The sequence below is a fragment of the Hyperolius riggenbachi genome, chromosome 10 (genome assembly GCF_040937935.1).
Source record: "Hyperolius riggenbachi isolate aHypRig1 chromosome 10, aHypRig1.pri, whole genome shotgun sequence".
NCBI lineage: Eukaryota > Metazoa > Chordata > Amphibia > Anura > Hyperoliidae > Hyperolius > Hyperolius riggenbachi.
Window position 1 is genome coordinate 287,774,878 of NC_090655.1, and position 25,576 is coordinate 287,800,453.

At 50.8% G+C, this 25,576-nt stretch overlaps 2 protein-coding genes across 2 annotated transcripts in view; both read right to left on the reverse strand.

The window, feature by feature from the left end:
• Positions 1–25,576, reverse strand: part of LOC137537282 (zinc finger protein 184-like) — a 127,520-nt gene that overhangs the window by 1,666 nt on the left and 100,278 nt on the right. The gene's annotated exons all lie outside the window — the stretch shown is intronic.
• LOC137535896 (uncharacterized) lies at positions 143–22,923 on the reverse strand. Its single transcript, XM_068257771.1, has 7 exons — positions 22,879–22,923; positions 21,552–21,677; positions 21,343–21,466; positions 20,993–21,090; positions 20,702–20,879; positions 19,751–19,897; positions 143–162 (listed from the first exon to the last, which is right to left on the reverse strand). Exons 1-7 carry the CDS (start codon positions 22,921–22,923, stop codon positions 143–145), a joined length of 738 nt encoding a protein of 245 aa, XP_068113872.1.

Here is a 25,576-nt window from a genome sequence, read left to right on the forward strand (position 1 = left end):
AAAATTTGGGGTCACTAGGATATCTGCAGGAGACACTTGTCCAGTGACATCATCATCCGTTGTACAGTCTGTGGATACAGACAGACGAGTCTCTGAGAGGTTCCTGATGCCGGGACTCCGCGCTGCAAATAGAGAAACATCATCACTTCCTGTTAGAGAATTCTGAGGGGAGGAGCAATTATCATTAGCGAGGGTCAGTGAGCTGCTGAGAATTCCAAAATGATGCAAAGATGATGCAGATTGGAAATGGGCCAGATGCAGCATCTGCATAACTCTGCATATAATTATAATATAATTTGCACCATCTCAGAGTTATGGGCATGTCACTGACCATCGCTAGTTATCAGCCTGACAGAGAACTGCAGAAGGTTGTGCTCATTACAGGCGGCCAATCACACAACCATAATTTTACGTGCAAATTTTATGTATCTTGAAATTTGGACAATGCAATACATTTCCTGGGAAATGTGATTATCTGCATACAATTTGCATTATATTTGCATACAAGTACAGAGTTACCTACATCTCTTTGACCTTCCTACACATAAAGCATTGGCCATACATGGAAAGCAGGGAATTGTAGAGCTTGATCAGAATGCACTAGTTCTTTCAGCACCGGGGACAGTGTATTCGCCATTATTTTTGTGAAGACCTTTAGATCTTTATTTAATAGAGAAATAGGTCTGTAGCTTGAGCAGGAAGCAGAATCCTTCCCTTCCTTTATAATCACTGAGATATGGGAGGCTAGCGATTCATGTCCAAATTTACCACAAATCCACCCTCTATACGTAAGGAAGTCAATGCCCTTAACCAAAAGGGTTCTAATATATCTCAGTATTTTCTATTATAGTCTAAAGAGAAGCCATCGGGTCCAGGAGCTTTCCTCCTTGACATTTGCCCCACAGCCTCAAATAATTCCTCCGCTGTAATTAATATTTCCATACTAACCTCTAAAGGGCCAAGCCTGAGGCTTCCTCCATTCCCTCCTCCTCCCCCGCTTCTCATCCCCCACCTCTTGGGACATCTTCTTCTATTTTGCATAGTTTGCTAGAGTAGGAACCGAACATCCTAGTCAGTGATTCATTTCCATGATGTTTCTGACCATGTGTGTCGCAGAGAAAAGGAACATAGTTAGATGTCTGTTGCTGTTTCAGGGTTCTGGCCAACAGCCCCCCCCCCCCTCCTTATTGCCAAATTCATAAAAGCTCCCCTTACATCTCATGGCAGCGTATTTTGCCTTTGTACAAAGGATATTATTAAGTGTTTCCCTTTTCCTTGTAAGCTCTCCCAACACCTCCTTACTCAGTGTATTTTTATGTAAGAGTTCCAATTTCTCAATTTCTGTTACACAGGTCATTACCTCTCTTTCTCGCTCCTTCTCCAGCCAACTACCTTCTCTGATCAAAGTCCCTCTTATCACCGCTTTGTGAGCTTCCCAGACCAATAAGGGGGAGTATCCTCCTTATCATTCTCTTTCGAGTATACCTTCAATTCACTTGCTATCCTCCCTGCTATCTCTTCAGTTCTCAGGAGTGAGCGGTTTAGACTCCAACTCCATGGTCCATTCCTTATTATTTTCCGTCCTATATGTAACTTGATAGATGAATGATCCGAGATCAGGGCCGTTTCTATCTTAGTTTCATCTTCTTCCGAAAGTAAATTATGAGACATCAAAAAATAATCTATGCAGGAGGAGGAGTTACGAGGGGAGGAATAGAACATATAATCTCTCATTGAGGGGTGTTGGATACGCCGAATATCGATTAGTTGTCGTTTTATGAGAGCACGTTTAACCCTTTGTATGGCTCCCTTTGTGAGAGCGGATCTCCCTGTAGAGGAATCCATAGAGGGATCCAATACTAAATTTACATCACCCGCTATCAGTATTGATCCCTCAGAGAACTCAACCAACCTAGACAGGTAGGCATAGACTACCCCCAGCGTCATCCTACGAGAATTAATAAGTCCCTTTACCAACAAATATCTTCCTTGTGTGTCTCCACGTACCTCCGCCTCTTCAAGCCTAACATTACTGGCCAGTACTATCGCTACCCCCCTACTCCTTGTGTGTCTCCACTTACCTCCGTCTCTTCAAGCCTAATATTACTGGCCAGTACTATCACTACACCCCTACTGCTTGTGTGTCTCCACTTACCTCCGCCACTTCAAGCCTAACATTACTGGCCAGTACTATCGCTACCCCCCTACTCCTTGTGTGTCTCCACGTATCTCCGGCTCTCCAAGCCTAACATTACTGGCCAGTACTATCGCTACCCCCCTACTCCTTGTGTGTCTCCACGTACCTCCGCCTCTCCAAGCCTAACATTACTGGCCAGTACTATCGCTACCCCCCTACTCCTTGTGTGTCTCCACTTACCTCCGCCTCTCCAAGCCTAACATTACTGGCCAGTACTATCGCTACCCCCTACTCCTTGTGTGTCTCCACTTACCTCCGCCTCTCCAAGCCTAACATTACTGGCCAGTACTATCGCTACCCCCTACTCCTTGTGTGTCTCCACTTACCTCCGCCTCTTCAAGCCTAACATTACTGGCCAGTACTATCACTACCCCCCCTACTCCTTGTGTGTCTCCAGATACCTCCGCCTCTTCAAGCCTAACATTACTGGCCAGTACTATCACTACCCCCCTACTCCTTGCGTGTCTCCACGTACCTCCGCCTCTTCAAGCCTAACATTACTGGCCAGTACTATCGCTACCCCCCTACTCCTTGTGTGTCTCCACTTACCTCCGCCTCTTCAAGCCTAACATTACTGGTCAGTACTATCACTACCCCCCTACTCCTTGTGTGTCTCCACTTACCTCCGCCTCTTCAAGCCTAACATTACTGGCCAGTACTATCGCTACCCCCCTACTCCTTGTATGTCTCCACTTACCTCCGCCTCTTCAAGCCTAACATTACTGGTCAGTACTATCACTACCCCCCTACTCCTTGTGTGTCTCCACTTACCTCCGCCTCTTCAAGCCTAACATTACTGGCCAGTACTATCGCTACCCCCCTACTCCTTGTAAGTCTCCACTTACCTCCGCCTCTCCAAGCCTAACATTACTGGCCAGTACTATCGCTACCACCCTACTCCTTGTGCGTCTCCACTTACCTCCGCCTCTTCAAGCCTAACATTACTGGCCAGTACTATCGCTACCCCCCTACTCCTTGTGTGTCTCCACTTACCTCCGCCTCTTCAAGCCTAACATTACTGGCCAGTACTATCACTACCCCCCTACTCCTTGTGTGTCTCCACTTACCTCCGCCTCTCCAAGCCTAACATTACTGGCCAGTACTATCGCTACCCCCCTACTCCTTGTGTGTCTCCACTTACCTCCGCCTCTTCAAGCCTAACATTACTGGCCAGTACTATCGCTACCCCCCTACTCCTTGTGTGTCTCCACGTACCTCCGCCTCTTCAAGCCTAACATTACTGGCCAGTACTATCGCTACCCCCCTACTCCTTGTGTGTCTCCACTTACCTCCGCCTCTTCAAGCCTAACATTACTGGCCAGTACTATAGCTACCCCCCTACTCCTTGTGTGTCTCCACTTACCTCCGCCTCTTCAAGCCTAACATTACTGGCCAGTACTATCGCTACCCCCCTACTCCTTGTGTGTCTCCACGTACCTCCGCCTCTCCAAGCCTAACATTACTGGCCAGTACTATCGCTACCCCCCTACTCCTTGTGTGTCTCCACTTACCTCCGCCTCTTCAAGCCTAACATTAGTGGCTAGTACTATCGCTACCCCCCTACTCCTTGCGTGTCTCCACGTACCTCCGCCTCTTCAAGCCTAACATTACTGGCCAGTACTATCGCTACTCCCCTACTCCTTGTGTGTCTCCACGTACCTCCGCCTCTTCAAGCCTAACATTACTGGCCAGTACCATCGCTACCCCCATACTCCTTGTGTGTCTCCACTTACCTCCGCCTCTTCAAGCCTAACATTACTGGCCAGTACTATCGCTACCCCCCTACTCCTTGTATGTCTCCGCTTACCTCCGCCTCTTCAAGCCTAATATTACTGGCCAGTACTATCGCTACCTCCTACTCCTTGTGTGTCTCCACTTACCTCCGCCTCTTCAAGCCTAACATTACTGGCCAGTACTATCGCTACCCCCCTACTCCTTGTGTGTCTCCACTTACCTCCGCCTCTTCAAGCCTAACATTACTGGCCAGTACTATCGCTACCTCCCTACTCCTTGTGTGTCTCCACTTACCTCTGCCTCTTCAAGCCTAACATTAGTGGCTAGTACTATCGCTACCCCCCTACTCCTTGTGTGTCTCCACTTACCTCCGCCTCTCCAAGCCTAACATTACTGGCCAGTACTATCGCTACCCCCCTACTCCTTGTGTGTCTCCACTTACCTCCGCCTCTCCAAGCCTAACATTACTGGCCAGTACTATCGCTACCCCCCTACTCCTTGTGTGTCTCCACTTACCTCCGCCTCTCCAAGCCTAACATTACTGGCCAGTACTATCGCTACCCCCTACTCCTTGTGTGTCTCCACTTACCTCCGCCTCTTCAAGCCTAACATTACTGGCCAGTACTATCACTACCCCCCCTACTCCTTGTGTGTCTCCAGATACCTCCGCCTCTTCAAGCCTAACATTACTGGCCAGTACTATCACTACCCCCCTACTCCTTGCGTGTCTCCACGTACCTCCGCCTCTTCAAGCCTAACATTACTGGCCAGTACTATCGCTACCCCCCTACTCCTTGTGTGTCTCCACTTACCTCCGCCTCTTCAAGCCTAACATTACTGGTCAGTACTATCACTACCCCCCTACTCCTTGTGTGTCTCCACTTACCTCCGCCTCTTCAAGCCTAACATTACTGGCCAGTACTATCACTACCCCCCTACTCCTTGTATGTCTCCACTTACCTCCGCCTCTCCAAGCCTAACATTACTGGCCAGTACTATCGCTACCACCCTACTCCTTGTGCTTCTCCACTTACCTCCGCCTCTTCAAGCCTAACATTACTGGCCAGTACTATCGCTACCCCCCTACTCCTTGTGTGTCTCCACTTACCTCCGCCTCTTCAAGCCTAACATTACTGGAAAGTACTATCACTACCCCCCTACTCCTTGTGTGTCTCCACTTACCTCCGCCTCTCCAAGCCTAACATTACTGGCCAGTACTATCGCTACCCCCCTACTCCTTGTGTGTCTCCACTTACCTCCGCCTCTTCAAGCCTAACATTACTGGCCAGTACTATCGCTACCCCCCTACTCCTTGTGTGTCTCCACGTACCTCCGCCTCTTCAAGCCTAACATTACTGGCCAGTACTATCGCTACCCCCCTACTCCTTGTGTGTCTCCACTTACCTCCGCCTCTTCAAGCCTAACATTACTGGCCAGTACTATAGCTACCCCCCTACTCCTTGTGTGTCTCCACTTACCTCCGCCTCTTCAAGCCTAACATTACTGGCCAGTACTATCGCTACCCCCCTACTCCTTGTGTGTCTCCACGTACCTCCGCCTCTCCAAGCCTAACATTACTGGCCAGTACTATCGCTACCCCCCTACTCCTTGTGTGTCTCCACTTACCTCCGCCTCTCCAAGCCTAACATTACTGGCCAGTACTATCGCTACCCCCCTACTCCTTGTGTGTCTCCACTTACCTCCGCCTCTTCAAGCCTAACATTACTGGCCAGTACTATCGCTACCCCCCTACTCCTTGTGTGTCTCCACTTACCTCCGCCTCTTCAAGCCTAACATTACTGGCCAGTACTATCGCTACCCCCCTACTCCTTGTGTGTCTCCACTTACCTCCGCCTCTTCAAGCCTAACATTAGTGGCTAGTACTATCGCTACCCCCCTACTCCTTGCGTGTCTCCACGTACCTCCGCCTCTTCAAGCCTAACATTACTGGCCAGTACTATCGCTACTCCCCTACTCCTTGTGTGTCTCCACGTACCTCCGCCTCTTCAAGCCTAACATTACTGGCCAGTACCATCGCTACCCCCATACTCCTTGTGTGTCTCCACTTACCTCCGCCTCTTCAAGCCTAACATTACTGGCCAGTACTATCGCTACCCCCCTACTCCTTGTATGTCTCCGCTTACCTCCGCCTCTTCAAGCCTAACATTACTGGCCAGTACTATCGCTACCTCCTACTCCTTGTGTGTCTCCACTTACCTCCGCCTCTTCAAGCCTAACATTACTGGCCAGTACTATCGCTACCCCCCTACTCCTTGTGTGTCTCCACTTACCTCCGCCTCTTCAAGCCTAACATTACTGGCCAGTACTATCGCTACCTCCCTACTCCTTGTGTGTCTCCACTTACCTTCGCCTCTTCAAGCCTAACATTAGTGGCTAGTACTATCGCTACCCCCCTACTCCTTGTGTGTCTCCACTTACCTCCGCCTCTCCAAGCCTAACATTACTGGCCAGTACTATCGCTACCCCCCTACTCCTTGTGTGTCTCCACTTACCTCCGCCTCTCCAAGCCTAACATTACTGGCCAGTACTATCGCTACCCCCCTACTCCTTGTGTGTCTCCACTTACCTCCGCCTCTCCAAGCCTAACATTACTGGCCAGTACTATCGCTACCCCCTACTCCTTGTGTGTCTCCACTTACCTCCGCCTCTTCAAGCCTAACATTACTGGCCAGTACTATCACTACCCCCCCTACTCCTTGTGTGTCTCCAGATACCTCCGCCTCTTCAAGCCTAACATTACTGGCCAGTACTATCACTACCCCCCTACTCCTTGTGTGTCTCCACTTACCTCCGCCTCTCCAAGCCTAACATTACTGGCCAGTACTATCGCTACCCCCCTACTCCTTGTGTGTCTCCACTTACCTCCGCCTCTTCAAGCCTAACATTACTGGCCAGTACTATCGCTACCCCCATACTCCTTGTGTGTCTCCACTTACCTCCGCCTCTTCAAGCCTAACATTACTGGTCAGTACTATCACTACCCCCCTACTCCTTGTGTGTCTCCACTTACCTCCGCCTCTTCAAGCCTAACATTACTGGCCAGTACTATCGCTACCCCCCTACTCCTTGTATGTCTCCACTTACCTCCGCCTCTCCAAGCCTAACATTACTGGCCAGTACTATCGCTACCACCCTACTTCTTGTGCGTCTCCACTTACCTCCGCCTCTTCAAGCCTAACATTACTGGCCAGTACTATCGCTACCCCCCTACTCCTTGTGTGTCTCCACTTACCTCCGCCTCTTCAAGCCTAACATTACTGGCCAGTACTATCGCTACCCCCCTACTCCTTGTGTGTCTCCACTTACCTCCGCCTCTCCAAGCCTAACATTACTGGAAAGTACTATCACTACCCCCCTACTCCTTGTGTGTCTCCACTTACCTCCGCCTCTCCAAGCCTAACATTACTGGCAAGTACTATCGCTACCCCCCTACTCCTTGTGTGTCTCCACTTACCTCCGCCTCTTCAAGCCTAACATTACTGGCCAGTACTATCGCTACCCCCCTACTCCTTGTGTGTCTCCACGTACCTCCGCCTCTTCAAGCCTAACATTACTGGCCAGTACTATAGCTACCCCCCTACTCCTTGTGTGTCTCCACTTACCTCCGCCTCTTCAAGCCTAACATTACTGGCCAGTACTATCGCTACCCCCCTACTCCTTGTGTGTCTCCACGTACCTCCGCCTCTCCAAGCCTAACATTACTGGCCAGTACTATCGCTACCCCCCTACTCCTTGTGTGTCTCCACTTACCTCCGCCTCTCCAAGCCTAACATTACTGGCCAGTACTATCGCTACCCCCCTACTCCTTGTGTGTCTCCACTTACCTCCGCCTCTTCAAGCCTAACATTACTGGCCAGTACTATCGCTACCCCCCTACTCCTTGTGTGTCTCCACTTACCTCCGCCTCTTCAAGCCTAACATTACTGGCCAGTACTATCGCTACCCCCCTACTCCTTGTGTGTCTCCACTTACCTCCGCCTCTTCAAGCCTAACATTAGTGGCTAGTACTATCGCTACCCCCCTACTCCTTGCGTGTCTCCACGTACCTCCGCCTCTTCAAGCCTAACATTACTGGCCAGTACTATCGCTACTCCCCTACTTCTTGTGTGTCTCCACGTACCTCCGCCTCTTCAAGCCTAACATTACTGGCCAGTACCATCGCTACCCCCCTACTCCTTGTGTGTCTCCACTTACCTCCGCCTCTTCAAGCCTAACATTACTGGCCAGTACTATCGCTACCCCCCTACTCCTTGTATGTCTCCGCTTACCTCCGCCTCTTCAAGCCTAACATTACTGGCCAGTACTATCGCTACCTCCTACTCCTTGTGTGTCTCCACTTACCTCCGCCTCTTCAAGCCTAACATTACTGGCCAGTACTATCGCTACCCCCCTACTCCTTGTGTGTCTCCACTTACCTCCGCCTCTTCAAGCCTAACATTACTGGCCAGTACTATCGCTACCTCCCTACTCCTTGTGTGTCTCCACTTACCTCCGCCTCTTCAAGCCTAACATTAGTGGCTAGTACTATCGCTACCCCCCTACTCCTTGTGTGTCTCCACTTACCTCCGCCTCTCCAAGCCTAACATTACTGGCCAGTACTATCGCTACCCCCCTACTCCTTGTGTGTCTCCGCTTACCTCCGCCTCTTCAAGCCTAACATTACTGGCCAGTACTATCACTACCCCCCGACTCCTTGTGTGTCTCCACTTACCTCCGCCTCTTCAAGCCTAACATTACTGGCCAGTACTATCGCTACCCCCCTACTCCTTGTGTGTCTCCACTTACCTCCGCCTCTCCAAGCCTAACATTACTGGCCAGTACTATCGCTACCCCCCTACTCCTTGTGTGTCTCCGCTTACCTCCGCCTCTTCAAGCCTAACATTACTGGCCAGTACTATCGCTACCCCCCTACTCCTTGTGTGTCTCCACTTACCTCCGCCTCTCCAAGCCTAACATTAGTGGCCAGTACTATCGCTACCCCCTACTCCTTGTGTGTCTCCACTTACCTCCGCCTCTTCAAGCCTAACATTACTGGCCAGCACTATCGCTACCCCCCTACTCCTTGTGTGTCTCCACTTACCTCCGCCTCTTCAAGCCTAACATTACTGGCCAGTACTATCGCTACCCCCCGACTCCTTGTCCGTCTCCACTTACCTCCGCCTCTTCAAGCCTAACATTACTGGCCAGTACTATCGCTACCCCCCTACTCCTTGTGTGTCTCCACTTACCTCCGCCTCTCCAAGCCTAACATTAGTGGCCAGTACTATCGCTACCCCCTACTCCTTGTGTGTCTCCACTTACCTCCGCCTCTTCAAGCCTAACATTACTGGCCAGTACTATCGCTACCCCCTACTCCTTGTGTGTCTCCACTTACCTCCGCCTCTTCAAGCCTAACATTACTGGCCAGCACTATCGCTACCCCCCTATTCCTTGTGTGTCTCCACTTACCTCCGCCTCTTCAAGCCTAACATTACTGGCCAGTACTATCGCTACCCCCTTACTCCTTGTGTGTCTCCACTTACCTCCGCCTCTTCAAGCCTAACATTAGGGGCCAGTACTATCGCTACCCCCCTACTCCTTGTGTGTCTCCACTTACCTCCGCCTCTTCAAGCCTAACATTAGTGGCCAGTACTATCGCTACCCCCCTACTCCTTGTGTGTCTCCGCTTACCTCCGCCTCTTCAAGCCTAACATTAGTGGCCAGTACTATCGCTACCCCCCTACTCCTTGTGTGTCTCCGCTTACCTCCGCCTCTTCAAGCCTAACATTAGTGGCCAGTACTATCGCTACCCCCCTACTCCTTGTGTGTCTCCGCTTACCTCCGCCTCTTCAAGCCTAACATTAGTGGCCAGTACTATCACTACCCCCCTACTGCTTGTGTGTCTCCACGTACCTCCGCCTCTTCAAGCCTAACATTACTGGCCAGTACTATCGCTACCCCCCAACTCCTTGTGTGTCTCCACTTACCTCCGCCTCTTCAAGCCTAACATTACTGGCCAGAACTATTGCTACCCCCCTACTCCTTGTGTGTCTCCACTTACCTCCGCCTCTCCAAGCCTAACATTACTGGCCAGTACTATCGCTACCCCCCTACTCCTTGTGCGTCTCCACTTGCCTCCGCCTCTCCAAGCCTAACATTACTGGCCAGTACTATCGCTACCCCCCTACTCCTTGTGTGTCTCCACTTACCTCCGCCTCTCCAAGCCTAACATTACTGGCCAGTACTATCGCTACCCCCCTACTCCTTGTGTGTCTCCGCTTACCTCCGCCTCTTCAAGCCTAACATTAGGGGCCAGTACTATCGCTACCCCCGTACTCCTTGTGTGTCTCCACTTACCTCCGCCTCTCCAAGTCTAACATTACTGGCCAGTACTATCGCTACCCCCCTACTCCTTGTGTGTCTCCACTTACCTCCGCCTCTTCAAGCCTAACATTACTGGCCAGTACTATCGCTACCCCCCTACTCCTTGTGTGTCTCCACTTACCTCCGCCTCTTCAAGCCTAACATTACTGGCCAGAACTATTGCTACCCCCCTACTCCTTGTGTGTCTCCACTTACCTCCGCCTCTCCAAGCCTAACATTAGTGGCCAGTACTATCGCTACCCCCTACTCCTTGTGTGTCTCCACTTACCTCCGCCTCTTCAAGCCTAACATTACTGGCCAGTACTATCGCTACCCCCTTACTCCTTGTGTGTCTCCACTTACCTCCGCCTCTCCAAGCCTAACATTACTGGCCAGTACCATCGCTACCCCCCTACTCCTTGTGTGCCTCCACTTACCTCCGCCTCTCCAAGCCTAACATTACTGGCCAGTACCATCGCTACCCCCCTACTCCTTGTGTGCCTCCACTTACCTCCGCCTCTCCAAGCCTAACATTACTGGCCAATACTATAACTACCCCCCTACTCCTTGTGTGTCTCCACTTACCTCCGCCTCTTCAAGCCTAACATTACTGGCCAGTACTATAGCTACCCCCCTACTCCTTGTGTGTCTCCACTTACCTCCGCCTCTTCAAGCCTAACATTACTGGCCAGTACTATCGCTACCCCCCGACTCCTTGTGCGTCTCCACTTACCACCGCCTCTTCAAGCCTAACATTACTAACCAGTACTATCGCTACCCCCCTACTCCTTGCGTCTGGGGTATTGCTATAAAAGGCAGAAGGGAATTTCCTGATGGTAATCTTTGGCTGCTGGTCCCCCTGAAATGAGTCTCCTGGAGGAATGCTATCTGGATCTTATCTCTATATAAACACCGTAATAGTGTAGATTGTTTTCTGGGACATTAAGACCATGGACATTAAGGGAAAATACTATATAATATTCTAATCTATACTTACTTTACATTTTGATGCCATCTACTTATCCTTTCTAATTTTACGGGCATGAGAGAATCGGTCAAGGAAAAATAAAATAAGAAAAAAGAATTAGAATAAGAAACATGAAAAGGCAGAATGACCCATCCTATATGTTGTAGTGGATGTCGGCCACTTACCCCTATACTGGGATATTGGAGCATGCTTCTCCTGTGCAGAGGTTCTATACCTCTCCATCTGAGGGCTTTCTGCCCCACTGGAGGTTAAGATTAAGTCATCATAATGGAGTCTGCTCCGCACCCCCTCACGGGACAGGTCCTCTCTATCCTTCCTCTCCATCTTTCCTCTCTCTCCACTGCCTCCCCCCACAGATTATCCCTCGAAGAAACAAAGAGAATCCTTTCTAGAAGTCTCTCATTTACTTCTTCCTGGGCCTCTAAATTACCTTCATCAGGTCCAGGGAAATGGGCCAGGCGTTTCCTCTTACAATAACACAGCAGGCACAGATATAATACAGTTTTATTCACATCAAAGCCTTTAAGGCAAATTATTTCTTTCTTCAGTTGCTATCCCTCTATACTCACACCCTTATTATCTAACTTACCAGCAATTCCCACCCCTCCCTCCTGATCTCGGGGCAGTGATCTGCCCTCATTGTAATCCCTCACTTACCCTCCTATTCCCCTGTATTCGCAAACTTACTATTTACATGCTAATCTCCCCAGGGGGCAATGAAGCGCCCCACACCCACCCGCCTCCCCCCATTTCCCCCTCGTGGGTCTCTTTTCCTTTGGTTTGTAGGTCGAGGGAGGAACTAAGTGCACCCCCGAGTCATGACTAGACTCCCTCCTCTACCCCCCTCACCCCCGAGTGTACATCTATTCTGCAAATCACCGGGCACTTCCTATCTCACATTTTTGCGTCTTTCTCCACGTGAAAACCATCGACATAGATTTAACCCTTTACATCTCTTCCAATACTTCCAATCTCTGGTGAGTATAACAGGTGAATATTGCAATCAGTGCCGTGCTATTTAAACCCTTAGAATTTTTTATTCCAACATCCTTTATTTTCCCCTCTTTGCCCGGGCACCGGGGTGGGGGGCGCCAATCGCCCGCCCCTGATGCCCGGCCAAACCACCCCTCTCCCCCCACTCTCCCGCTTAGGAGTCAGGCAGTGGGTGCAGGGCACTAAAGCAAGCCTGACATACTGAGGTGATGGGAGGAGTCAGGCAGTGGGTGCAGGGTAGTAAAGCAAGCCTGACATACTGAGGTGATAGGAGGAGTAAGGCAGTGGGAGCAGGGCACTAAAGCAAGCCTGTCATACTGAGGTGATGGGAGGAGTCAGGCAGTGGATGCAGGGCACTAAAGCAAGCCTGACATACTGAGGTGATGGGAGGAGTCAAGAGGTGGGAGCAGGGCACTAAAGCAAGCCTGTCATACTGAGGTGATGGGAGGAGTCAGGCAGTGGGTGCAGGGCACTAAAGCAAGCCTGACATACTGAGGTGATGGGAGGAGTCAGGCAGTGGGTGCAGGGCATTAAAGCAAGCCTGACAAACTGAGGTGATGGGAGGAGTCAGGCAGTGAGTGCAGGGAACTAAAGCAAGCCTGACATACTGAGGTGATGGGAGGAGACAGGCAGTGGGTGCAGGGCAGTAAAGCAAGCCTGACATACTGAGGTGATGGGAGGAGTCAAGCAGTGGGTGCAGGGAACTAAAGCAAGCCTGACATACAGAGGTGATGGGAGGAGTCAGGCAGTGAGTGCAGGGTAGTAAAGCAAGTCTGACATACTGAGGTGATGGAAGTAGTCAGGCAGTAGGTGCTGGGCAGTAAAGCAAGCCTGATATACTGAGGTGATGGGAGGAGTCAGGCAGTGGGTGCAGGGTAGTAAAGCAAGCCTGACATACTGAGGTGATGGGAGGAGTCAGGCAGTGGGTGCAGGGCAGTAAAGCAAGCTTGACATACTCAGGTGATGGGAGTAGTCAGGCAGTGGGTGCAGGGCACTAAAGCAAGCCTGACATACTGAGGTGATGGGAAGAGTCAGGCAGTGGGTGCAGGGTAGTAAAGCAAGCCTGACATACTGAGGTGATAGGAGGAGTCAGGCAGTGGGTACAGGGCACTAAAGCAAGCCTGTCAGACTGAGGTGATGGGAGGAGTCAGGCAGTGGGTGCAGGGCACTAAACCAAGCCTGACATACTGAGGTGATGGGAGGAGTCAGGCAGTGGGAGCAGGGCACTAAAGCAAGCCTGGCATACTGAGGTGATGGGAGGAGTCAGGCAGTGGGGGCAGGGCTCTAAAGCAAGCCTGACATACTGAGGTGATGAGAGGAGTCAGGCAGTGGGTGCAGGGTAGTAAAGCAAGCCTGGCATACTGAGGTGATGGGAGGAGTCAGGCAGTGGGTGCAGGGCATTAAAGCAAGACTGACATACTGAGGTGATGGGAGGAGTCAGGCAGTGGGGGCAGGGCACTAAAGCAAGCCTGACATACTGAGGTGATGGGAGGAGTCAGGCAGTGGGTGCAGGGTAGTAAAGCAAGCCTGACAAACTGAGTAGATGGAAGGAGTCAGGCACTGGGTGCAGGGTAGTAAAGTAAGCCTGACATACTGAGGTGATGTGAGGAGTCAGGCAGTGGGGGCAGGGTAGTAAAGCAGGCCTGACATACTGAGGTAATGGGAGGAGTCAGGCAGTGGATGCAGGGTAGTAAAGCAAGACTGACACACTGAGGTGATGGGAGGAGTCAGGCAGTGGGTGCAGGGTAGTAAAGCAAGCCTGACATACTGAGGTAATGGGAGGAGTCAGGCAGTGGATGCAGGGTAGTAAAACAAGACTGACATACTGAGGTGATGGGAAGAGTCAGGCAATGGATGCAGGGCACTAAAGCAAGCCTGACATACTGAGGTGATGGGAGGAGTCAGGCAGTGGGTGCAGGGTACTAAAGCAAGCCTGACATACTGAGGTGATGGGAGGAGTCAGGCAGTGGGTGCAGGGTACTAAAGCAAGCCTGATATACTGAGGTGATGGGAGGAGTCAGGCAGTGGGTGCAGGGCACTAAACCAAGCCTGACATACTGAGGTGATGGGAGGAGTCAAGAGGTGGGAGCAGGGCACTAAAGCAAGCCTGTCATACTGAGGTGATGGGAGGAGTCAGGCAGTGGGTGCAGGGCACTAAAGCAAGCCTGACATACTGAGGTGATGGGAGGAGTCAGGCAGTGGGTGCAGGGTAGTAAAGAAAGCCTGCCATACCTAGGTGATGGGAGGAGTCAGGCAGTGGGTGCAGGGCACTAAACAAAGCCTTACATACTGAGGTGATGGGAGGAGTCAGGCAGTGGGAGCAGGGCACTAAAGCAAGCCTGGCATACTGAGGTGATGGGAGGAGTCAGGCAGTGGGGGCAGGGCTCTAAAGCAAGCCTGACATACTGAGGTGATGAGAGGAGTCAGGCAGTGGGTGCAGGGTAGTAAAGCAAGGCTGGCATACTGAGGTGATGGGAGGAGTCAGGCAGTGGGTGCAGGGCATTAAAGCAAGACTGACATACTGAGGTGATGGGAGGAGTCAGGCAGTGGGGGCAGGGCACTAAAGCAAGCCTGACATACTGAGGTGATGGGAGGAGTCAGGCAGTGGGGGCAGGGTAGTAAAGCAGGCCTGACATACTGAGGTAATGGGAGGAGTCAGGCAGTGGATGCAGGGTAGTAAAGCAAGACTGACACACTGAGGTGATGGGAGGAGTCAGGCAGTGGGTGCAGGGCAATAAAGCAATCCTGACATAATGAGGTGATGGGAGGAGTCAGGCAGTGGATGCAGGGTAGTAAAGCAAGCATGACATACTGGAGTGATGGGAGGAGTCAGGCAGTGGGCGCAGGGTAGTAAAGCAAGCCTGCCATACCTAGGTGATGGGAGGAGTCTGGCAGTGGGTGCAGGGCACTAAAGCAAGCCTGACATACTGAGGTGACGGGATGAGTCAGGCAGTGGGTGCAGGGCACTAAAGCAAGCCTGACATACTGAGGTGATGGGAGGAGTCAGGCAGTGGGTGCAGGGTAGTAAAGCAAGCCTGACATACTGAGGTGATGGGAGGAGTCAGGCAGTGGGTGCAGGGCAATAAAGCAATCCTGACATAATGAGGTGATGGGAGGAGTCAGGCAGTGGGCGCAGGGTAGTAAAGCAAGCCTGACATATCGAGGTGATGGGAGGAGTCAGGCAGTGGATGCAGGTTAGTAAAGCAAGCCTGACATACTGAGGTGATGGGAGGAGTCAGGCAGTGGGTGCAGGGTAGTAAAGCAAGCCTGACATACTGAGGTGATGGGAGGAGTCAGGCAGTGGGTGCAGGGTAGTAAAGCAAGCCTGACATACTGAGGTGATGAGAGGAGTCAGGCAGTGGGTGCAGGGTAGTAAAGCAAGGCTGGCATACTGAGGTGATGGGAGGAGTCAGGCAGTGGGTGCAGGGCATTAAAGCAAGACTGACATACTGAGGTGATGGGAGGAGTCAGGCAGTGGGGGCAGGGCACTAAAGCAAGCCTGACATACTGAGGTGATGGGAGGAGTCAGGCAGTGGGGGCAGGGTAGTAAAGCAGGCCTGACATACTGAGGTAATGGGAGGAGTCAGGCAGTGGATGCAGGGTAGTAAAGCAAGACTGACACACTGAGGTGATGGGAGGAGTCAGGCAGTGGGTGCAGGGCAATAAAGCAATCCTGACATAATGAGGTGATGGGAGGAGTCAGGCAGTGGATGCAGGGTAGTAAAGCAAGCATGACATACTGGAGTGATGGGAGGAGTCAGGCAGTGGGCGCAGGGTAGTAAAGCAAGCCTGCCATACCTAGGTGATGGGAGGAGTCTGGCAGTGGGTGCAGGGCACTAAAGCAAGCCTGACATACTGAGGTGACGGGATGAGTCAGGCAGTGGGTGCAGGGCACTAAAGCAAGCCTGACATACTGAGGTGATGGGAGGAGTCAGGCAGTGGGTGCAGGGTAGTAAAGCAAGCCTGACATACTGAGGTGATGGGAGGAGTCAGGCAGTGGGTGCAGGGCAATAAAGCAATCCTGACATAATGAGGTGATGGGAGGAGTCAGGCAGTGGGCGCAGGGTAGTAAAGCAAGCCTGACATATCGAGGTGATGGGAGGAGTCAGGCAGTGGATGCAGGTTAGTAAAGCAAGCCTGACATACTGAGGTGATGGGAGGAGTCAGGCAGTGGGTGCAGGGTAGTAAAGCAAGCCTGACATACTGAGGTGATGGGAGGAGTCAGGCAGTGGGTGCAGGGTAGTAAAGCAAGCCTGACATACTGAGGTGATGGGAGGAGTCAGGCAGTGGGTGCAAGGCACTAAAGCAAGCCAGACATACTGAGGTGATGGGAGGAGTCAGGCAGTGGGGGCAGGGTAGTAAAGCAAGCCTGACATACTGCGGTGATGGGAGGAGTCAGGCAGTGGGTGCAGAGTAGTAAAGCAAGCCTGACATACTGAGGTGATGGGAGGAGTCAGGCAGTGGGTGCAGGGTAGTAAAGCAAGCCTGACATACCGAGGTGATGGGAGGAGTCAGGCAGTGGGGGCAGGGTAGTAAAGCAAGCCTGACATACCGAGGTGATGGGAGGAGTCAGGCAGTGGGGGCAGGGTAGTAAAGCAAGCCTGACATACCGAGGTGATGGGATGAGTCAGGCAGTGGGTGCAGTGAAGTAAAGCAAGCCTGACATACCGAGGTGATGAGAGGAGTCAGGAAATGGGTGCAGGGCACTAAAGCAAGCCTGACATACTGAGGTGATGGGAGGAGTCAGGCAGTGGGTGCAGGGTAGTAAAGAAAGCCTGCCATACCTAGGTGATGGGAGGAGTCAGGCAGTGGGTGCAGGGCACTGAAGCAAGCCTGACATACTGAGATGATGGGAGGAGTCTGGCAGTGGGTGCAGGGCACTAAAGCAAGCCTGACATACTGAGGTGACGGGATGAGTCAGGCAGTGGGTGCAGGGCACTAAAGCAAGCCTGACATACTGAGGTGATGGGAGGAGTCTGGCAGTGGGTGCAGGGCACTAAAGCAAGCCTGACATACTGAGGTGATGATAGGAGTCAAGCAGTGGGTGCAGGGTAGTAAAGCAAGCCTGACAGACTGAGGTGATGGGAGGAGTCAGGCAGTGGGTGCAGGGCAATAAAGCAATCCTGACATACTGAGGTGATGGGAGGAGTCAGGCAGTGGATGCAGGGTAGTAAAGCAAGCATGACATACTGGAGTGATGGGAGGAGTCAGGCAGTGGGCGCAGGGTAGTAAAGCAAGCCTGACATACCGAGGTGATGGGAGGAGTCAGGCAGTGGATGCAGGTTAGTAAAGCAAGCCTGACATACTGAGGTGATGGGAGGAGTCAGGCAGTGGGTGCAGGGTAGTAAAGCAAGCCTGACATACTGAGGTGATGGGAGGAGTCAGGCAGTGGGTGCAAGGCACTAAAGCAAGCCAGACATACTGAGGTGATGGGAGGAGTCAGGCAGTGGGGGCAGGGTAGTAAAGCAAGCCTGACATACTGCGGTGATGGGAGGAGTCAGGCAGTGGGTGCAGGGTAGTAAAGCAAGCCTGACATACTGAGGTGATGGGAGGAGTCAGGCAGTGGGTGCAGGGTAGTAAAGCAAGCCTGACATACCGAGGTGATGGGAGGAGTCAGGCAGTGGGGGCAGGGTAGTAAAGCAAGCCTGACATACTGAGGTGATGGGAGGAGTCAGGCAGTGGGTGCAGGGCAATAAAGCAATCCTGACATACTGAGGTGATGGGAGGAGTCAGGCAGTGGATGCAGGGTAGTAAAGCAAGCCTGACATACTGAGGTGATGGGAGGAGTCAGGCAGTGGGCGGGCACTAAAGCAAGCCTGTCAGCCATTTCACACTGGTGGCCGCTTCTTCCGAGGCTGCATTGCTTTATAGCCATACTTGTGGGTGTGTAAACCCAGCGCTGCATACTCACCTACAGATGATGTCACCATACTCCGCCTCTGGGTGTAAGGCTGTGCGCCTCAGCCGTGTCAGACACAGGAAGAGCTGAGACGCAGGCAATTCCCCATAGATCTAAGCAACCAGGGATCACACTAAGGTGGCTGAACAATGACATAAGGGCATCAGCGCTTGAACTAAATTAGCAGAAATGTAACACTATTAGGTAATCAGTGCTGCTGACACCAGCAAGCCGCCCCTGCTAAAGTGTCAGAGGAAAGGAGGGCAGCCCAGTGTGAGAGAATAAAGAGACCTTTCCCTTCCCCAGGGTGTCTGTACTGCTATTGTTAGTAAGCTGTCACCCAATACTGTCATGAATGATAGTTATAGATGGCAAAAATCTAACATGAGCACATAGCATAACCCCTAATATGGCCAGTCTGTGAGCAGTGACATCACAGCAATACAGATACACATTTATTCTATACACACTGCTGATTACTCACCTGTTCTGCCCTCTGTAACATTGTCCTCCTCTTTACTTGTCCTCATCATGTCACCCTTCTCCATAGACTGCTGATCACTCCTCACATACGTCTCTTCTTCTTCCTCTTTACATGTCCTCATCATGTCACCCTCCTCCATAGACTGCTGATCACTCCTCACATACGTCTCTTCTTCTTCCTCTTTACTTGTCCTCATCATGTCACCCTCCTCCATAGACTGCTGATCACTCCTCACATACGTCTCTTCTTCCTCCTCTTTACTTGTCCTCATCATGTCACCCTCCTCCATAGACTGCTGATCACTCCTCACATACGTCTCCTCTTCTTCCTCTTTACTTGTCCTCCTCATGTCACCCTTCTCCATAGACTGCTGATCACTCCTCACATACATCTCTTCTTCTTCCTCTTTACTTGTCCTCATCATTTCACCCTCCTCCACAGACTGCTGATCACTCCTCGCATATGTCTCTTCTTCCTCTTTACTTGTCCTCATCATGTCACCCTCCTCCATAGACTGCTGATCACTCCTCACATATGTCTCTTCTTCTTCCTCTTTACTTGTCCTCATCATGTCACCCTCCTCCATAGACTGCTGATCACTCCTCACATATGTCTCTTCTTCCTCTTTACTTGTCCTCATCATGTCACCCTCCTCCATAGACTGCTGATCACTCCTCACATACGTCTCTTCTTCCTCTTTACTTGTCCTCATCATGTCACCCTCCTCCATAGACTGCTGATCACTCCTCACATATGTCTCTTCTTCTTCCTCTTTACTTGTCCTCCTCATGTCACCCTCCTCCATAGACTGCTGATCACTCCTCACATACGTCTCCTCTTCTTCCTCTTTACTTGTCCTCATCAGGTCACTCTCCTCCGTAGACTGCTGATCACTCCTCACATACGTCTCTTCTTCTTCCTCTTTACTTGTCCTCATCATTTCACCCTCCTCCACAGACTGCTGATCACTCCTCGCATATGTCTCTTCTTCCTCTTTACTTGTCCTCATCATGTCACCCTCCTCCATAGACTGCTGATCACTCCTCACATATGTCTCTTCTTCTTCCTCTTTACTTGTCCTCCTCATGTCACCCTCCTCCATAGACTGCTGATCACTCCTCACATACGTCTCCTCTTCTTCCTCTTTACTTGTCCTCATCAGGTCACTCTCCTCCGTAGACTGCTGATCACTCCTCACATACGTCTCTTCTTCTTCCTCTTTACTTGTCCTCATCATGTCTCCCTCCTTCACAGAATGCTGATCACTCCTCACATACGTCTCTTCTTCTTCCTCTTTACTTGTCCTCATCATGTCACCCTCCTCCCTAGACTGCTGATCACTCACATACGTCTCTTCTTCTTCCTCTTTACATGTCCTCATCAGGTCACCCTCTCCCATAGACTGCTGATCACTCCTCACATACGTCTCTTCTTCTTCCTCTTTACTTGTCCTCATCATGTCACCCTCCTCCCTAGACTGCTGATCACTCCTCACATACGTCCCTTCTTCTTCCTCTTTACTTGTCCTCATCATGTCTCCCTCCTTCACAGAATGCTGATCACTCCTCACATACGTCTCTTCTTCTTCCTCTTTACTTGTCCTCATCATGTCACCCTCCTCCCTAGACTGCTGATCACTCACATACGTCTCTTCTTCTTCCTCTTTACATGTCCTCATCAGGTCACCCTCTCCCATAGACTGCTGATCACTCCTCACATACGTCTCCTCTTCTTCCTCTTTACTTGTCCTCATCATTTCACCCTCCTCCACAGACTGCTGATCACTCCTCACATACGTCTCCTCTTCTTCCTCTTTACTTATCCTCATCATGTCACCCTCCTCCATAGACTGCTGATCACTCCTCACATATGTCTCTTCTTCCTCCTCTTTACTTGTCCTCATCATGTCACCTTCCTCCATAGACTGCTGATCACTCCTCACATACGTCTCTTCTTCTTCCTCTTTACTTGTCCTCATCATGTCACCCTCCTCCATAGACTGCTGATCACTCCTCACATATGTCTCTTCTTCCTCCTCTTTACTTGTCCTCATCATGTCACCCTCCTCCATAGACTGCTGATCACTCCTCACATATGTCTCTTCTTCTTCCTCTTTACTTGTCCTCATGTCACCCTCCTCCATAGACTGCTGATCACTCCTCACATACGTCTCTTCTTCTTCCTCTTTCACCACATCATTTCCTTGTATAAGTTCTCCATCCTAAGTGCACAAAGTGAGAGATAATGTAAAATGTAAAACACAGATAACAGCATACTCAGGAGAAAAGAATGTATCATGGTTTGGAGTCTCTGGGGACCCTCAGCCCCACCTACCTGATAATGCCGGGGGATGGTGTGATCTTCCTGTAGACACTGCAGGGAATAAAGAGGACCTGTACATCTCTCTGGTGGATTTCTGTTACTGGATACATCTGTAGGAAACACACACACTGACTGAATACATTGTCTCTATGTGATTATCAGATGATGGGGGATCTAGGTGGACAATCCAGGGAATAAAGAGGACCTGTACATCTCTCTGGTGGGTCTCTGTTGCTGGATACATCTGTATGAAACACACACACTGACTGAATACATTGTCTCTATGTGATTATTAGATGATATTTGTGAGTGGGGGGAAGGGTCTGCACTCTTCTTTACAAAACATGAAAGTCTCCTCTTACCGGTTGATGTGAAGGGAGGTATATTCTCCATCATGGTGTCCTTGTAGAGCCCCTTGTGTCCTTCTTTATACTGGCACCCCTCCATGGAGGAACAGACAGCAACATCCTGACACCCTTCAGGAACCTGACACATACAATGATACAGTCACCACACAGACACACCCCTTGCTGTTACTGCATAATATCCCATAATTCCCAGCACCACTCACCTCTCCTATCAGCAGCTCCATCATCTTCCTGGTGATTTCCAGAATCTTCTCCTTATTGTGTCTCACAGAGTGAGGTGGGGGCACAGTGATGGTCACATGATCACCAGACTTCACTGGAGGAAAACTCTGTATAGAAAGACCAACAATAACGTCACATGATCTCCCAGAATCCTCCTCACCTCACCAGTCAGCTGTGTAAGGGCCGGGAAAAGGTTACCCAGCACTAGAGGTGGAGAGTTCAAAGTGCCCCCCTCCGGTTGTGTAGCCCTCCCCCCTCCCCCCAGTGTAGGTAGCAGATGGAGCCCCAGTATTACAGGAAAACTCATTTATAAAAAATATTTAAATGGAACCTGTGAGGGATGTTCATAAATGATTTCTCCTTTGTGGGTGGGGAGTGGCAGCATTACAGTTACTTAGATAAAGACAGCAGCGCTAAACCTGCACATTAATCAAAAAATCCAATTTAGTGGGCATGCTGTGGGTTTTCAGCAGTACCGATATATAAGGCAGCATGGTGGCGTAGTGGTTAGCTGTCTCGCCTTGCATCACTGGGTCCCCAATCCCAGCCAAGGCACTATCTGCATGGAGTTTGTATGTTCTCCCCATGTCTGTGTGGGTTTCCTCTGTGCACTCCGGTTTCCTACCACATGCCAAAAACAACAAGTTACCTGTCTCCCCCCTAAATTGCCCCCAGACTATGATACATACATAGACTACAGACATATGTCTCTGGTAGGGATTAGACAGTGAGCACCTCTGAGGGACAAGACAATATACTCTGTACAGCGCTGCGGAAGATGTTGGCGCTATATAAATACTAAATAATAAGACAGTTCAAACATAGTGGTGGGTTTAGTAAATGCAGCACCGTTCAATATCCGTCCTATGTACCTGCAATAAACAGGCTCAAGATAGCGCATTTACATGGAACTTAATTGCCACCACCAACCACCGTGTCTTTCAAAATGACAAAACCTTGCTGAGCTCTGTGATTGTGAGCAAACCTTGCCCCCCCCCCCCTTATACACAATGCTCAGCAGATATACAGCCAGTCAGGTGTTACACAGCATCTACTTGTACCCAAACTGGACTGCAGGCTGGTGAAGATAACCTCAGAAAATCAGAGACACACTCAGAAGCATCCAGAGTTTGCCAGCATGTAAAAGTATGTGTGGTCATCAGGCCTAGTCTCCTGCAGTATGTGTGGTCATCAGGCCTGGTCTCCTGCAGTATGTGTGGTCATCAGGCCTGGTCTGATGCAGCGTCATACATTACCCTGCAGTATGTGTGGTCATCAGGCCTAGTCTCCTGCAGCATCATACATTACCCTGCAGAATGTGTGGTCATCAGGCCTGGTCTCCTGCAGCATCATTGGTTACCCTGCAGTTTGTGTGGTCATCAGGCCTGGTCTCCTGCAGTATGTGGTCATCAGGCCTGGTCTCCTGCAGTATGTGTGGTCATCAGGCCTGGTCTCCTGCAGTATGTGTGGCCATCAGGCCTGGTCTCCTGCAGTTTGTGTGGTCATCAGGCTTTGTCTCCTGCAGCGTCATATTTTACCCTGCAGTATGTGTGGTCATCAGGCCTGGTCCACTGCAGCATCCCACATTACCCTGCAGTATGTGTGGTCATCAGGCCTGGTCTTCTGCAACATCATACACTACCCTGCACTAGTGGTGGTCATCAGGCCTGGTCTCCTGCAGCGTCATACATTACCCTGCAGTATGTGTGGTCATCAGGCCTGGTCTCCTGCAGCATCATACATTACCCTGCAGTATGTGTGGTCATCAGGCCTGGTCTCCTGCAGCATCATACATTACCCTGCAGTATGTGTGGTTATCAGACCTGGTCTCCTGTAGAGATGGCCCGAACGGTTCGCCGGCGAACGGTTTCAGGCGAACTTTGGGTGAATCGCCTTCGCCGGCGAAGGCGAACGTTTGCGGAAGTTCGATTCGCCCTATAATGCTCCATTAGGGTCTACTTTGACCCTCTACATCACAGTCAGGAGGCACATTGTAGCCAATCAGGCTACACTCAGCCCTGGAGTTACTCTCCCCCTTATATAAGGCAGGGAGTGTCGGCCATGACACTCACTCGTGTGCCTGCAATAGTCAGAGTAGGGCGAGCTGCTGCAGATTGTTTCTCCTAGGGAAAGATTAGTTAGGCTCTTGGCTTGTTAGCTTGCTCCTGGCTGAATCTTATTGCTGTAATAGCACCCCACAACAGCTCTTTTCAGAGCTAATCCTGTTCTTGTGATCTATTTTTTTTTCTTCTGTGTGTCCCACTGACACTTGTGTTGCATAGATAGCCTTGATAATTCATACTGTGTGTGTGCCACTGCCAGTGGCCCAACACATTCAGAGACTACCTGTGTGTGTAACAGGGAGCTGCACATTGTATTACCCAGTACTGCATATACCTAATACCTGTTGTGTTTAGTTAACCCACCTCATTACTGCATATACCTACCTTTGTGCTGAGTGAACCCACCTCACTGCATCTACCTACTTTTTGTGGTCAGTGAACCCACCTCACTGCATATAACTACCTTTTTGTGTTCAGTGAACCCACCTCACTGCATAGAACTACTTTTTGTGCTCAGTGAACCCACCTCACTGCATATAACTACCTTTTGTGTTGAGTGAACCCACCTCACTGCATCTAACTACCTTTTGTGTGTAGTGAACCCACCTCACTGCATCTAACTGCCTTTAGTGTTCAGTGAACCCACCTCACTGCATATAACTACTGTGAAGAAACGCGGAAAAGCCGTCGCTTCAATTCAGAGTGAGGCGGCTGTTTCCGCGGTTGGCATGGCGGAACGCGGGGAAACCGCCGTGTCTGACGCGGCGGCTGGCGCGCATAGGCCTACCTCTGACTGTTTGTTCCAACGCGAGGAGGTCGCCACCGCCTGTGCTGGTAGCGGTGCGACCAACCCCGCGCATGGGTCAGCAAAGACATTGCGCAACATGACAGGTGTGGCTGCGACTGATAGTCGACCTAGGTTCAGAATGCCGCGCGTGCGCGCGGAGAGGCAGAACGTATATGGCAGCCAGAGAAGGGTCAGCTGACCGAGCTGGTCAGCTGACATTTCCACCACTCCTCATTGGTCCAGCACTTAGGGAAGGCGCTGGAGAGCGCTGGTGTATATATACTGGATGCTAGTCATTCTTCCAGTGTCTGGCGTTGCGATCACTACGTGGTAGCACTCAGACCTTGTCAGTATCTGTGTTCTAGCATAGTTTCCAAAGGTGTTGATGATCACGGAGCTCACACCTTAGCGTTAGGAATATTGAACTGTATTGTTTATCTGTTATGACCTTCTGCTTGCCTGACTACTCTTCTGAACTCTGATCCTGTATTTTGCTATTCTGATACTCTGTTGCCGAACCCCGGCTTGTCCTTAGACTCTGCATCTGCCTCCTGATTCTGTACCTCGTTATCTCTGATACTCTGTTGCCGAACCCTGCTTGTCCGTTTACTCTGCATCTGTCTCCTGATTTTGTACCTGATCTGTCTGTGTGTTAACGACCTGGCTTGCCCGACCTCGAGAACTGACCTTACTGTTAGAGGCAGTTCACAGATCTGTTAGTGACACTCCCTCATTGGTGTCACTCACGTTCTGTCCTTCCTACGCTCAGCCTGACTCCTCCCCTCGGGAGAGCCTAGGTCTTCGGAAGGAAGTTGTATTTGTGCAGTACTCCTTGCTGCCTTATACTTGTTTCTGGGGCTCAGTCCTCAAAGTATTACTGTGTGCACCAAAACACTCTCATCACTCAGGTATCCAGAGGTTAGAGATATATCTGATTATCGGTGATACTGCAGATCATCAATAATCGGGTATATATCTGCATTCTCGGTGATACTGCAGATCACCAGTAATCAGACCCTCTCTGTGTTACACCGATCGTTACAACTACCTTTTGTGTTCAGTGAACCCACCTCATTGCATATAACTACCTTTGTGTTGAGTGAACCCACCTCACTGCATCTACCTAGCTGCTGTGTTGAGTGAACACACCTCACTG